General features: G+C 44.1%; 1 protein-coding gene across 1 annotated transcript in view; it reads right to left on the reverse strand.

Moving 5' to 3' along the window:
* The window catches only part of MYO3B (myosin IIIB), a 2253613-nt gene that overhangs the window by 2103698 nt on the left and 135657 nt on the right, over positions 1-14258 (reverse strand). Inside the window, exon 3 of the mRNA XM_085645333.1 lies at positions 1793-1927. Coding sequence (XP_085501459.1) covers positions 1793-1927 — 135 coding nt within the window. The remainder of the gene's footprint in view (positions 1-1792; positions 1928-14258) is intronic.

Below are 14258 nucleotides of genomic sequence, written 5' to 3' on the forward strand. Positions count from 1 at the left end.
CTCCTAACTATATTGTCACTTTATCCTTTGTTTTTTCAGTGAATGTCCATGGTTTTAATATTGTAAAGTAAGATGCCCATCATCATGCATGGCCTGGGGTTGGGCACAGGGCCTGGCCTGAGCCCAAAGACTGCATGCAACCCCCCACATGTTCCCAACCCTCCCACCACCCAGGGCGTGTGCAGCGTAGTGTTGGGCGCAGGGGCTGGCTTGTGCCCATGGCCTGAGCCCAACACCCTGCGGGCACCCACTCCTGCTGACCATCTCATGTAACAATATAAACAGTGTGATTTTAAGTAAGGCAGACCTACTGACTTTGTCAAAGGGTTAGAACACCAAAATATGGCTTTATCAAGGGATCCGCGCAGCAACATACATAAACGAGACCTATTGCTTTTGTCAGAAGGTCACCAAAGACTATAATCAAATGTATATTTTATAAATTCACACATTGCACAGTTTAATAGTAGTGATTATCACAAAATATTTTCTATAAAAGTTAGTTAAAAAATATATTAACATGTCTGGCTAGGGTGGTCGCCCTCGAATCTGGGGAACTGGGTTCGAGTCTCGACAATGACGCTGAACATCCTGTGATTCTGGGCAAATCACTTATCTCCCCGTGCCTAACAAAAATGAATGTGTGTCCTCATGTAACGTAACTGGTGCTATGATTCGGGTCAAGTTCGCGCTATATAAACCTCTGTAAAAAAGAAAATCTGTGTCCTGGCACTCTATCTGCATCTCGGAGTGCTTTAAAAATAATATAATGGTTTTTAAATGTTGCTGGGGGGAAGCAGTGCCCCCTTCGGGACCCTATAACATTTAAAAAAATCCTCAGTGGCAGGTCACCACCAGCATCACAAATGTTTTTTTTAAAATCCCCTTGCAGGGCATTATTGGGCACTGAATGAGAAAGAAATTAGCGGCTACTCCACTCACTTCACATTCACTGATTTGTTTTTATTTGGGGAGGGAGCAATGCACCCCCCTCCCGAGCCATTTCTTGGCCCCAGGGACAATTTCTTGTGCTGATATTGTTTTAATTGGGAGGAGGGCATACGACCTTCCTACCTGAGCACCGATAAGGTCCTGGGAACTGTGGGAGCATGGGCAGGGAGAACTTCAAGGAGTCCGGGGCAGAGGGTGGATCGCAATCCCCAAAATGGAGGCGGTGCCTCTTCAGGCACCACCGTGGGGATTACGATGCATGTTTTCAATAGCCTTTTCATGTCAGCTCTTTTGCCATGAAAATGCTGGTGGAAAGGGTCTTTTGGAGCCCCTAGCAGGGCCCCTGTCATCATGGCCCTCAGCTATGGGCCCTGGGGGGCACCTGTGGTGTCCCCTTAAACATCCATGCATAGTGTGGAAGGCACTGCATGGTGCTTGCCACACAGTGCATGGATGTTTAAAAAGATTATTTTTCCGGCAAACAGCACAAGCAGCAATAGGAAAAATACACTATCCGACCGCTGTGAAGGCAGTCGCATTGTAATTTGGAAAGCAGGACGGGTGACACCTTGTCGGGCGCTCCCGTTTCCAACACATTGCCGGTCGGAGGCTCGTCTGACCGGCATCGTAATGAGGCCCTCTGTTGTGAAATTATCGTGTCTCTCCAGTTTAATGTCAAGTTAAAAATGCATTCAAAGGACCATTGATAAAAATGTTTATTTTTATTTGGCACACATGCATTTTCATCACCGGCCCTTTGGTTCTGCCCTGGAGAAGGAAACACAGATTTTAGTAGTTACACTGGCATCTCAGTCATTCTATTACTAAAGGAAAATCTTACCTCTAGAACGAGCCAAAGCTGTCCTCCCGCAAATTGATCTGCTTTGTAAAACATTCCATAAAACTTAACAACATTCGGATGATTGGGGAGCGAATGTAGAATGTTGTACTCGGCCTCAATTTCTTCATCCATATCCTGAATTTAAAAAATCCACTGATTAAAGAAGACAAAGGGAGCAGAACAAAAAATACATCAAGCTGTTAAAAGAAAACCAGAATTCATTTAATAAAGTTCTTATTTTTGACATACTTATATGTATTTAGAATATTGCATTGAAAATGTTTGACCTAATCAATAGGACCAGCCCATTATGGCACGTCACTGCACAGGTTCTGCACTTCAATTTAGCACAGTCCAAAACCATTTCCATGTTTTGGTAGGTACAAAAAATGAAAAAGTGCTTCTTTAGGGGAGCTCACCAAACGTATGCCTCAAATTTGCATTCCTCAATGAAAATTTGCATATCACTTCTTACCCCTTTTGTCTTAATTGAGCAATGATGCTTTATAAAAGGCATCTGGCTACAGTGTGGGTGGTTGATCTATTTTCTACTGGGCTGCAGAATAGAAGGACAATTTGTGTTAGAAATATAACTTTCGTGAACTTGGGACTAAAACTTATGTAACGGTCATTCTTTAATTAACTCTTCCTCACCAGCTAATTAGTATTTGAATCATCTACAAACCCAAAGGCATTAGTTTTGTGTGTAGTGTACAGGAGCAAGCAATCAAAGACTTAGCAGACATAATCACATTGCTTGACCCCATGGACTTCCATTGATCCACCTTCATAGAATGTCCTTCATGGAATGTGTTGACTCATTGCTGTGCATACTATTGGCTCTGAAAACCATCAGTCAGATTTTAGCAGCCAGTGCACATTTCTTATATGACATGAGTATCACACTCCTTGATTAAGAAATGTTCTAAAAGCAGCCCCAATCTCTGGATGAAAAGCCAGACAGTGAGGTTCCAGAAGAAAAAGTAGGAAATATTGGGGTACCTTAATATCGTAGCTAAATTATGAAGGATAAAAATATCGAAAGGTAAGTATGTAAAGATTTCCTATACTATCTCCATATCTATGTACCTAGAAGATATACATTTTGTCAAGGTAGATGGATGTGGATTTAATAGTAAATCTATACTATATGCACTTACCCTTTGATATTTTTGTGCTTCACATTTTGGCCCCGATATAAATGTGTCAAGATATTCCCTACTCGATTTTCCATACTATAACCAGACCAGGCAAAAATGTGGAAATAGGTCTTGAAACATTGATTTCTGCATGTTATTGCCCAAAATCATAAAATTGGGAATATTCACCTTTTCCAAATTACCTTTGTCGCTGGTATCAGTATGTCTCGAAGGGGTTGAGAGAACAGGCAAAATCAACTAAACTCCGAATTTCACCCCAGTGAGTTACATTTTCATAAGTGCTATACATTTTCACTGAAATGACCTCTTACTGCTACATATGCATTGTCAACTATTTAAGCACTATTTAAAAGAATGTGTATTTAAACCGCTAATAGGCTACAAAACGCTGGGGCGAACTGTGCCTGAGCACTCAGGAGGAGGAGGGTTATAGGCATTGTGGCAACACAAAACCCTGCACCACTGTTTATACGACACACCCTACCTTGAGTCTCTCTAGTGGTAGATCACATCTTGAAATGTATACTGATTTGAGATTGCCAACTCTGATTTACCAAACCTTTAACACTAGGTTTAGGTCTAAATTAGTCTATTTTGTTTTTCAAATTTTCCAAAATTATTAATGCAAATGTAATTATAAAATTAATCAAACACATGTTTATGAAGAGAAAGTAAAAAAGGGAAGAAGTCAGAAAGAAACTACTTTGGTAATTTAAGCATTCTTCAAATCCACCATCATGTTTGTTACCACATGTTGGCCTTCAAAGAAGCATGTCTGTAGCAAACTTGGTGATGACTTGATAGAGGCGAATATCTCATCCACCAGTAAACGACCTGGGGCCACCTTTAAAGTACAACCCAATCCCTTCTGTTGCTTAAATTGTGTGGGTATAGTAAACCAGCCCTCTTCAAACTCCAATTCTTTCACCAATGTTGCTTGGGTTGGATTGTGAATGGTAAACCTGACCACTCCAAAATCCAATGCTTTCCCTTTTGTTGCTTAAATTGGAGTGGGAATAGTATATCTTACCCTTGCAAAGTCTAAACCTTTCCCATCTGTTGCTTTGATTAAAGTGGGAATAGTAAATCTGATCCCACAAAAGTCCCACACTTTATTTACTTAAGTGGGGCCCTCCAAATTCCAGGGCTTTCCCTACTATTTATTAAGTTGGAGTGGGAATAGTAAATCACACTCCTTAAAGTCCAACACTTTCCCTACCGTTGTTTTTGTTGGATTGGGAGTTGTAAATTTCCATTGTGCAATACTTTCCCTACTGTTGCTTCGTTTAAGGTTGAAGTAGTCAATTTTATGCCCCCAAATGCTATTATCTGTTTGACTTTTTTTTTAATTTTGGAATGTTAATTTAATATCCTATTATTTCTGATTTTGGTTAAATTTTATGTCCATGAAGTTTAATGGTTTGATATTTACTTTCCATGTTTTATGTTAAATCTTTTGGGTGCAGAATTGAAGATATTTTTCGATTGTTGTTGCAGATATATCATTTTCATTAACTGTTGTAGAATTTTGTTATATACATATTTTTAACATTTTGGGTACATTTTTGTATTTATTTTATTGGTACATTACTTTTTGTTTTTAAATATATTGGTGTGACTATTTTACCGTATATTTTTATTGTAATCTTATAGTAGTGTTTTATTTTGTAACTTTTCTTGAGGAATAGGAATATTCGTAATGTGTTCTAAAAATGTAATTATAATGATTTGATGATTACATTGTATCATTTTAGTTATTTTGTATTGTACATGTATCAAATATATATATATATATATATATATATACATATATATATATATATATATATTTGTGTGCATTTTTCTAAATGGTTACTTAATATTATGTTTTCATTTGTTTTAAGAATAGTCATTTATTCATATTTTATTATGTATTTGTTAATTTAAATTCATTTTAAGTATCATAATAAAAAATTCATTACCTTTATTTTAACTTTGATACATATATAGATATATAATGTACAGTATATATAAATATATATATACAAGTTAATTCTTTTTCAAAATATTATAATTTCAGATATTTTTAAATAAATCATCATCATCACAAAACCTTATTCGATCTATCGAGATATACCATAAAAGTACAAGAAAATAAAAGAAGTTACAGTACAATGCAAGAAGATGAAGTGGTTACCAGTTCGATATAAAAATGGTTAATGATTTGACAATTACAGTTAAAATCAAAGCGAAGGGGGAAAGGTGCTAACCTCAATTGGCGATCCACTATACATTTCAGTGTAGCAAAGTTTCTCTTAAAATCATCCAGCTTCATTTAAAACTATATACAATGATTACGGTTATAAATAAGACAAAAATATATAGAGTTAAAAACCATATAAAGTACCTTTAACAGTTCAATTCAAGAACACCTGCCTGCTCGGTTACAGAGATAAAAACGGACTGAAACATGGACCGGAACAATTATGTAGATCACGGTCACACAATTTTCTTTAAGGACTCGGCCATGTCAATTACTCACAGCTAGATCTAAGCTTGACTGCGGACCTCAAGAAGCTAAAGACGTGTAACACAGAGTTGCTGGTAAGCATTTGTAAAAAGATAAACGCAGGTCTGCTCTGCCTAAAATTGCCCTTCTTTAAAATAGGAATAAGATAAGATTTTCTAGGTACCTCGTAGAATCTGCAGACCATCAAAAAATGCATCATCTCCTGTGGAGACTTCCCATCGCAACCACAGGCAGGGAGGCTCTGTCCCCTATGTGCCCCACCAGGGTGGGCCAGGAGGTAATGTAAAAGGTTTTAATGGAACCTAGTCATTAGAAAATGATCATGGGAACTTTTAAGCCATAAGAGAAAGGGCTCGGTTGATGGCACAGTTTTCATTGGAAAATACCGGTGCAAACTAGGCTTCTTCAGCTCCCCTTCTTCCCTGTCCATCTGCCATTTAAAAAAAAAAAAAATCTCCTTCACGTAGCCCTGTTCTCTTCTGCACATACTCTCAGGGTTGATAAATGAATCAACCCTTTTTAGGTCAGCAAGTCAGTCCCTTACATACTTGAGCCAGGCAATACGGTAATAGTAATCAAGGGAGAGGCAATCCGTTAAAATGTCCTTACTTAGGGTAATACCCTCCCTTAGCCACAAGTTCATCCACAATGATAGGGGGCGATAAGACAGTAAGTCAGAGAGAAAAGCCAACCTCAGTTCTTTGTGGACTATGATAGAGGGGATGTACTGTGGTACACATAAAAGACGTTTTAAACACGTATTTTCAACAGCTTGGAATTCCTCATGCTCCGTATAACCACAAATCTCGCTACCATAAGCCACCTTAGTGATACACTTGGCCTTATAAATCTTCAAGAGGGCCAGATAGGTGTACTGCCCAACCTAGATGAAAAATTGAAAATGGTAGTGTTGGCCATTACAAAGTCTCCTTTTTTCCTACTGATGAGGGGACGCCAGGTCATGGCAGCATGAAACACTACTCCCAAATATGAGAAGACATCAGTCTTAGGGACTGGTGGCAATCCCACAGCAGAGGAATAAGGTTTATTGGGGTGTGAGCCTACTTGCATTATGAAGGATTTGCTGTTATTCACCAGCAAGTCCAGGTCCTCCATAAAATGGGAAAATTAATTCAATAACGTTTGCAAATCCCTGGCTGTCCTAGTCATCTGAACTGCGTCATCTGCATAATGTAGTACAGGAAGGCTCTGCCGACCCACCTGTTTACAGTCAGTTTACAGCTTCACAAGGATCTGCTCCAAGTTGTTGATGTACAAATTAAAAAGAAAGGGAGCCAGAATACTCCCCTGTCGAACCCCTCTCTCAATTGAGAGCTGGCGGGTGACTCTCAGGTCCCTAGTATATCGTACCACCACCTTGGTATCTCTGTGTAAGTCCCTCAAAAAATGTACAAAGTCTGGGCTAACTCCTAAGGACAACATGATCTGTCAAGGCTTCGATCTATTAACAAGGTCGAAAGCTGAGGACAGGTCCATAAAGGCTAAATACACTGTATGGGGGTGTGCAACAGTGTACTTGTTAAGTGCCATGTACAGGTTTAAACTTTGGTCCACTGTGGATCGACCCGGGCAAAAACCATATTGGGAGTCAGACAGAATGTTATTGTCCTCTGCCCAAGTAGAGAGCCTATTAAGAACGATGCAGCCTACTACCTTTACCACTGAATCCTGTAACGAGATCGGCCTATAACAATGGGTACTATCCCGGTCTCCCTTTTTGAAGACCAGTACAATTGAAAGCCGGACTCAGCTGCGGCATTAATAACCGCTGTGAGGGTTGGTACCCAGGTGTCCATGTTTGAAATGTACAGGTCAGGGGGTATCCCGTCAGGGCCTAGGGCCTTCTTTTTTGTTAGCCCTGCTATACCTTAGAGAATAAACTGGATGAGAGGCAATATAATGGTACAAACAGTTTCAATACAACACAGAACAGATCACGAAAAAGAGATGTATTATTTCTTCCGTCTTTTATTGTTCTTGTTGCACTTCGCACAAAACAGTCAGCCAACGCGTTTCGCCCAAACACGGGCTTCTTCAGGGCTGAAATGGCATACAATACAAAAACTTTCTTAAAAAACAGACAAAATAATCAAAGACAGACAATAATTCTAAAATGTCAAATGTCCATGAATGAAAAGCTAAAGAGGAAAAAGCGAAAGAACCACCATCTTATCCACGTGATTCAGGAAACAGGACACATTCCAAGAAAATGTGTATGTGTAAGACAAAGGAGAAAGAGACCCTATCACACCCGTGAAAAGAAAATACTTAAAAAATAAGTGACTCTTGTTCCATGCAATCCCAAAGATAACGTGGATACTTCAAAAATAAGGAAGAGAATCAGACAAATAAAAACCTGTAGCCTAAAGTAAACATGGCTACATCACCAATGCGTTATATATTGAAGCTTACCAAAATTATTAAGAGCGTAGGATATTTCTTTGATGATCAGCAACAAGGGAAAGGTCAAATCCGTCAAGCTATATTAAGTAGAAAAGCCTTTCCTTAGTGAGTGACTAATATTAAGATGCCAAAAGAAAAAGTAACATGATATGAGACCAAAATAAGCAAAAAGAGAACATACCCAATGTATGGCGACAATGAGACACAACGACCTCAGAGACCCAAGGGTAAACGATCTTTGTCTGAGGTCTTAATTCTGTAAGACAAGAATATCGACTCAATGGTTGCACTCTCATAGCTCATGAAAGCAATTTAGCAACTGCAGATAATGCATTCCACCCTTCATACTTATCCAATTAAACCATCTTAAATTGTATATCAAGCACTCCATTCGAATATCCTAAGCCCATGGTTACGCACAAACGCATTACATACCACGGAAAATACGGTTGAGACATAAAACAAAAAAGGAAAGAAAAAGGAGGAACAAAAACTGCCCGCAACCGAGGTCGGGCTTCACCAACGACGACGCTGGTCTAGAAAAATTGCTGAACATGTTTGAAACTGATCAAAAAACCAGACACATGCATATTCAGAACGGACATTATCATACTACGGTGACTAATTCACCAATGAACAAACATTAAGCAACACAAACATAAAATTAGAAAACCGCATCAGGCAACAAACCACTAAGTGGTACCCGTCTACTGTGTTGGCATCCATGCCACACAAACGTTATGCACCAAAAACGGGGGATGTGTATACTTATACACACAATAAAAGACCCATCAGTGAAGAACCGGTCATTAAAGGCTACAAGATATACACAACTCGATACCCCGTTCATGATAGACCTAAAGGGTGTCGGAACCTAAGTTCAGTATGAACAACCTGCATTGTAAACTCACAGTTGAATATGCTACTTACCAGTATGCATCTGTTCTTGGCATGTAGGGCTGCTGACATTCATATCTGTGCATAGATCGCCGCCTAGTGTTGGGTCCGGATGTTTGCACGTTGTTGTCCTGGAAGAGTCTTCGAAGTATCCTTGGATAGGTGACTCCTCCCCTGGACTACAGTGCGCATGGGCATCCTCTCCATCCTCAGATTGTTTTTCGCCATTGTGGCAGTGATGGAGTAGATACAGAAAGTGATGACCATGCTTGCAGTAATTCTGAGAGCTGCAGCTGCGACAGGCGCCGGGGAGGAGGGAGGGCGATATGAATGTCAGCAGCCCTACATGCCAAGAACAGATGCATACTGGTAAGTAGCATATTCAGTTCGAGGCATGTGGGCTGCTGAATTCATATCTGTGCATAGAATACATAGCAGTGCCCTCTATTAGCGGCGGCTACCCGTGCCAGCTGCAGCGGTCTGAAAAAGTGTTTTGAGAACAGCCTGTCCTACAGCTGCCTGCTGTTTTGACTGCACATCTACGCAATAGTGTTTTGTAAATGTGTGTGTAGTGGACCATGTGGCTGCTCTGCATATATCATGCAGGGGAATATTTCCTAGGAAGGCCATGGAAGCCCCCAACTTACGTGTTGAGTGGGCTCGTGGTGGAATAGTTAATGTGCGTTTTGCCTTTTGATAACAGATTTGAATACACTTAACTATCCATCTGGCTATCCCTGCTTTGGAGATGGCGTTACCTTTGTGGTGTGGGGCAAAGGCAACGAACAGTTGTTTTGTCTTCCTGAATGGTTTAGTCCTGTCGATGTAGTACATGAGGGCCCTCCGTACATCTAGTGTATGTAGTGCCCTTTCTGCAACAGTTTGTGGGTTTTGGAAGAAAACGGGCAGTTCAATAGTCTGGTTCATGTGGAACTGCGATATTACCTTGGGCATGAACTTGGGGTTGGTACGTAGTACGACCCTGTTAGCGTGAACCTGAATAAATGGCTCTTGAACGGTTAGTGCCTGGAGTTCACTAACTCTTCTGAGGGAAGTGATCGCTACTAGGAAGGCCACTTTCCAGGTAAGGAATTGAATCTCGCATGAGTGTAGAGGTTCAAAGGGTGGACCCATCAGGCGTGTGAGGACCAAGTTGAGGTTCCACATTGGAGCCGGTGGGTGACTAGGTGGAATGACTCGTTTGAGCCCTTCCAAGAATGCTTTGATGGCAGGCACTCTGAATAGAGAGAGGTGCTGCCTGGTTTGCAGATAGGCTGATATTGCGGTCAAATGGACACGTATAGAGGTGTACGCCAGATTGCATCGATATAGGTGTAAGAGATAACAGATGATGTTTTGGATGGATGCGTCCAGCGGGTTGATGTCATTATTTCCGCAATAAATGACGAACCTTTTCCATTTGGCTGCATAGCAAGCTCTGGTAGTGGGTCTCCTGGCCTCCTTGATGATGTCCATACAGTCAGGTGGCAGGTTGAGATAGCCAAACTCTAGGACTTCAGGAGCCAGATCGCCAGATTCAGCTGTTGCGGATCTGGGTGCTGAACCTCTCCATGGTTCTGCGTCAAATGCGCGGGTTTGATCCGCAGCCTTTGATGCGGCACCACGGAAAGTTCGAGGAAGGTGGTGTACCACGGCTGGCGTGCCCACGTGGGAGCAACTAGGACGAGTGTCAGGGAGTGTTGTCGGAGTTTGCGGGCCACTAGCGGTATCAATGGCGCTGGGGGAAAAGCGTACGCAAATCTGCCGGACCAGTTCATCCATATCGCATTGCCCTGCGACTGCGGATGTGGGAATCTGGCGGCGAAGCTTGGGCATTTTGCGTTTTCGCTTGTCGCGAATAGGTCTATCTCCGGATGACCCCACTGCTGAAAGTACGGTTGGAGTACTGATGGGTGTAACTCCCACTCGTGCATTTGGTGGCTGTGTCTGCTGAGCAGATCCGCCATCTGGTTGTCCTTGCCAGGGAGGTGTTCCGCCATGAGGAACATGTTCCTTTGAATGGCCCACTTCCACATGCTCTGAGCCAGATGAGACAACTGTGGAGAGTGTGTGCCTCCCTGTTTCTGTATGTAGTACATTGCGGTCATGTTGTCCGTCCGGATCAACACGACCTTGTTGCATAGATGTACTTTGAACGCCTTCATGGCTAGGAAGATTGCCATCAATTCCAGAAGGTTGATGTGCAACTTCTTTTGTTGTGTTGTCCATAGTCCTTGCACTGTGTAGTGGAGTACATGAGCTCCCCATCCCTGGAGAGACGCGTCCGCTGTCAGTACTATTTGTGGGACAGGCTCTTGGAACGGTCGGCCCTTGCAAAGGTTTTGTGGATTCCACCAATGCAGAGAGTTGTATGCCCGACCGCTCACCAACACTAGGTCCTTTAACTGTCCTTGAGCCTGATTCCACTGACGTGCTAGGCACTCCTGAAGTGGGCGCATATGTAATCTCGCGTGCGGGACTATGAAGATGCAGGAGGCCATCATGCCTATCAACTGCATGAACACTCGCGCTGGAAGTGAGTGATTGGGTTTGAATTTGGAGATCAGCAGTTGTATGCTGTCGATCCTCACTAAATTTGGCTGAGCTGTGGCCGCCAGAGTGTCTATAGTCGCACCTAGGTACTGTTGTACGTGTGCGGGCTGGAGATGGGACTTTGGATAATTCAGTGAGAATCCCAGACTGTGAAGAAGGTGAATGGTGCGGGACATGTGGCTTGCACATTGCTGGGCTGACTTCGCTTGAACGAGCCAGTCGTCTAGGTAGGGGTAGACGTGTATATGCTGCCTCCGTAGATGTGCTGCCACCGTAGCTAGGCACTTCGTGAAAACCCTGGGCGCTGTTGTCACGCCGAAGGGAAGGACTTTGAACTGATAGTGCTGCCCCTGAACAGTGAACCTGAGGTATTTTTTGTGTGAGGGGTGGATGGGTATGTGAAAGTACGCATCCTTGAGGTCCAGTGTGGCTAGGAAGTCTCCCTGCTTGAGAAGCGGAATGACTTGCTGTAGAGTGAGCATATGAAAGTGCTCTGAAAGAATGTACTGGTTCAGGGGTCTCAGGTCCAATATAGGTCTGAGCGACCCGTCCTTTTTTGGAATTAAGAAGTAGAGGGAGTACACTCCCGCACCCTGCTCGTGGATGGGTACGACCTCTATAGCGCCTTTTAGAAGCATACTTTGCACTTCTTGCTGTAAGAGCGTTAAGTGCTCTGAGGACATAGGACGGCTTCTTGGTGGTATTGTGGGTGGAGTGGAGGTTAACTCCAGACAGTAACCGTATTTTATAACATCTTTGACCCACCTGTCCGTGGTGATGGAATTCCACGTGGACAGGAACCTTTGTAGCCTTCCCCCGACAGGTGTTATGTGGTCGGGAGGAAGGGAGAGGGCGTCACTGCTTGTTCTTGGGGGAGGACCTGGTGTTGCCGTAGCCGCGTCCTCTGCCCTTTGTGCTGGAGCCACGATATCCACCTCGGGTGTTTTTATCATAGGTGGTCTGTGTATTGCCTTTGTTATATGTTTGTTGTGACCCCTGTCCTCTACCTGCTCCCTTGTTTCCGGGGCGACGAAAGGAGCCGCTCCGAAAGGACTGAGTTTGTAGTGCGCCCATGGACTTTGCAGTGTCCGTATCCTTTTTTATCTTTTCGAGGGTGGTGTCAACCTCTGGCCCGAATAAATAGTCGGGGTTGACGGGCTGGTTCAGTATATTGTTTTGTACCTCAGGCTTGAATCCTGAGATCCGTAGCCAGGCATGTCGTCGCAACATGACGCTTGTGTTTATGGCTCTGGCAGCCGTGTCTGCAACATCTAGTGCGCATTTGATGGAAGCGTTCGTTAGTAGCTGTCCTTCTCTGATGAGCATTTCTGCGCCTTCCTTGAACTGGTCAGGGAGATGTTGGAATATTTGCTCAAGTGTGTCATAGTGCGCTCTATCATAGCGAGCAAGGAGCGCCTGAGTGTTGGCTATGCGCCATATGTTGGCAGCTTGGGCGGCAACTCGCTTGCCAGAGGTTTCTAACACCTTGGACTCTTTGTCCGGGGGAGGAGCGTCACCTGTTGTTTGCGAGTGTGCCCTCTTGCGTGCATTCGCTACGACGATGGAGTCGAGTGGTAATTGTCCTCTGATGTAAGTAGGATCCCCAGGTGCTGATCTGTATTTTTTATCAATCCTGGGGTTTATCACTCGTGCCCTGGTGGGTTCTTTGAAAATGTCCTTGGCTGGTTTGAGGACCCCCTTTAACATTGGCAGAGTCTTTACATGTCTTTCTGAGGATGCAAAGGTGTCCATTAGAAAGTCATCTTCGATGGTATCAGAGTGAAGCTGCACCCCATGGTTATTGGCAGCACGTTCGATAAGAGCATTGAACGCTGCAGTATCCTCCGTAGGAGATGTCTTTGCCCCATAGAGTTGTGGATCCTGTGCATCGAGAGGTGCACTGGGGTCTGCAGGGTCGCCCCAAGTTTGATCAGGGTCCTGCTGGTCATCAGGGTCCGTGTCTACATGGTAGGGGACTTGGTCAGCCATGTAGTCCTCCAATGCGTCTGTATCGGAGCGTGTGGGGGAGAACCGGTGTGGATCCTGGTAGGATGAATGGAAGGGTTCATAAAGGAGAGGTTCCGATTCTGCAGGCAACTTCCTTTTTAGTGGGATCCTGAAAGGGTCCAATGGCGGCTCCGAAGTTATCCTTCGGTCCTGGAGAATCATTCTGCCAGTGCCGGCGTCGATGATACGTGCTGGAGACGTCTCAGCAGGTGTGACCGTAGGTTGGGTGACCCGTGTCCTGAGTTGGAACATTTTTGGGATTGTTGACGGAGGCAAGCCGAAGGTAATGTTGGTCGGCACCGAAGAGGCTGCGGGAGCTCCGACCGAACCGGAGCCCGACGTGTCCTGGAGGACAGGTGTGGTTTTGCTGCCTTGCGTCACACCAGGTCGGACTTGGGGCGCCTTCGAGGCTTTGGCACCGGCCAGGCTCGTAGAGGCGGCCGTAGATTTTTTCGGTGCCGGAGGGTCATCGAGTCGGGGTGAAGAGATCACCGTCGAAGTCTTCGATACCTGAGGCTTAGGTGTCGTCGAGGGAGCGATGTGAGACACAGCAGGCGGTACGGCCCTTGGTGTCGTCGGTGCCGGTAGCCGAGCAGGTTTGTCGGTGCCGATGGCTTTTTTCCGTTTGTCGACTCCAACGTCGCCCGCCTCAAGTTCGGCACCGAAGTCCCTCTTGGTGCGGTCGGTGCCGACGCGGTGCGCTGGCGTCGAAGGCCTCGATCCGACCAGCGCTACTTTCAGTTTCGGTTTCGGTGGAACCTGAGCAGCTTTCGGTTTCGGTTTTGTGATAGGGAAACCAGCCTGTTTATGTAGTAATGGCTGCCGCTGAACGTCCGAGGCCGGGCCCGAGGGCGGGGCCGAAGAACTGCGGGATGGGTCTCGGGTAAGGCCCGAAGCCGATCCCTCGACCGGAGCC

The sequence above is a fragment of the Triturus cristatus genome, chromosome 3_1, assembly GCF_964204655.1.
Source record: "Triturus cristatus chromosome 3_1, aTriCri1.1, whole genome shotgun sequence".
Classification (NCBI taxonomy): Eukaryota; Metazoa; Chordata; class Amphibia; order Caudata; family Salamandridae; genus Triturus; species Triturus cristatus.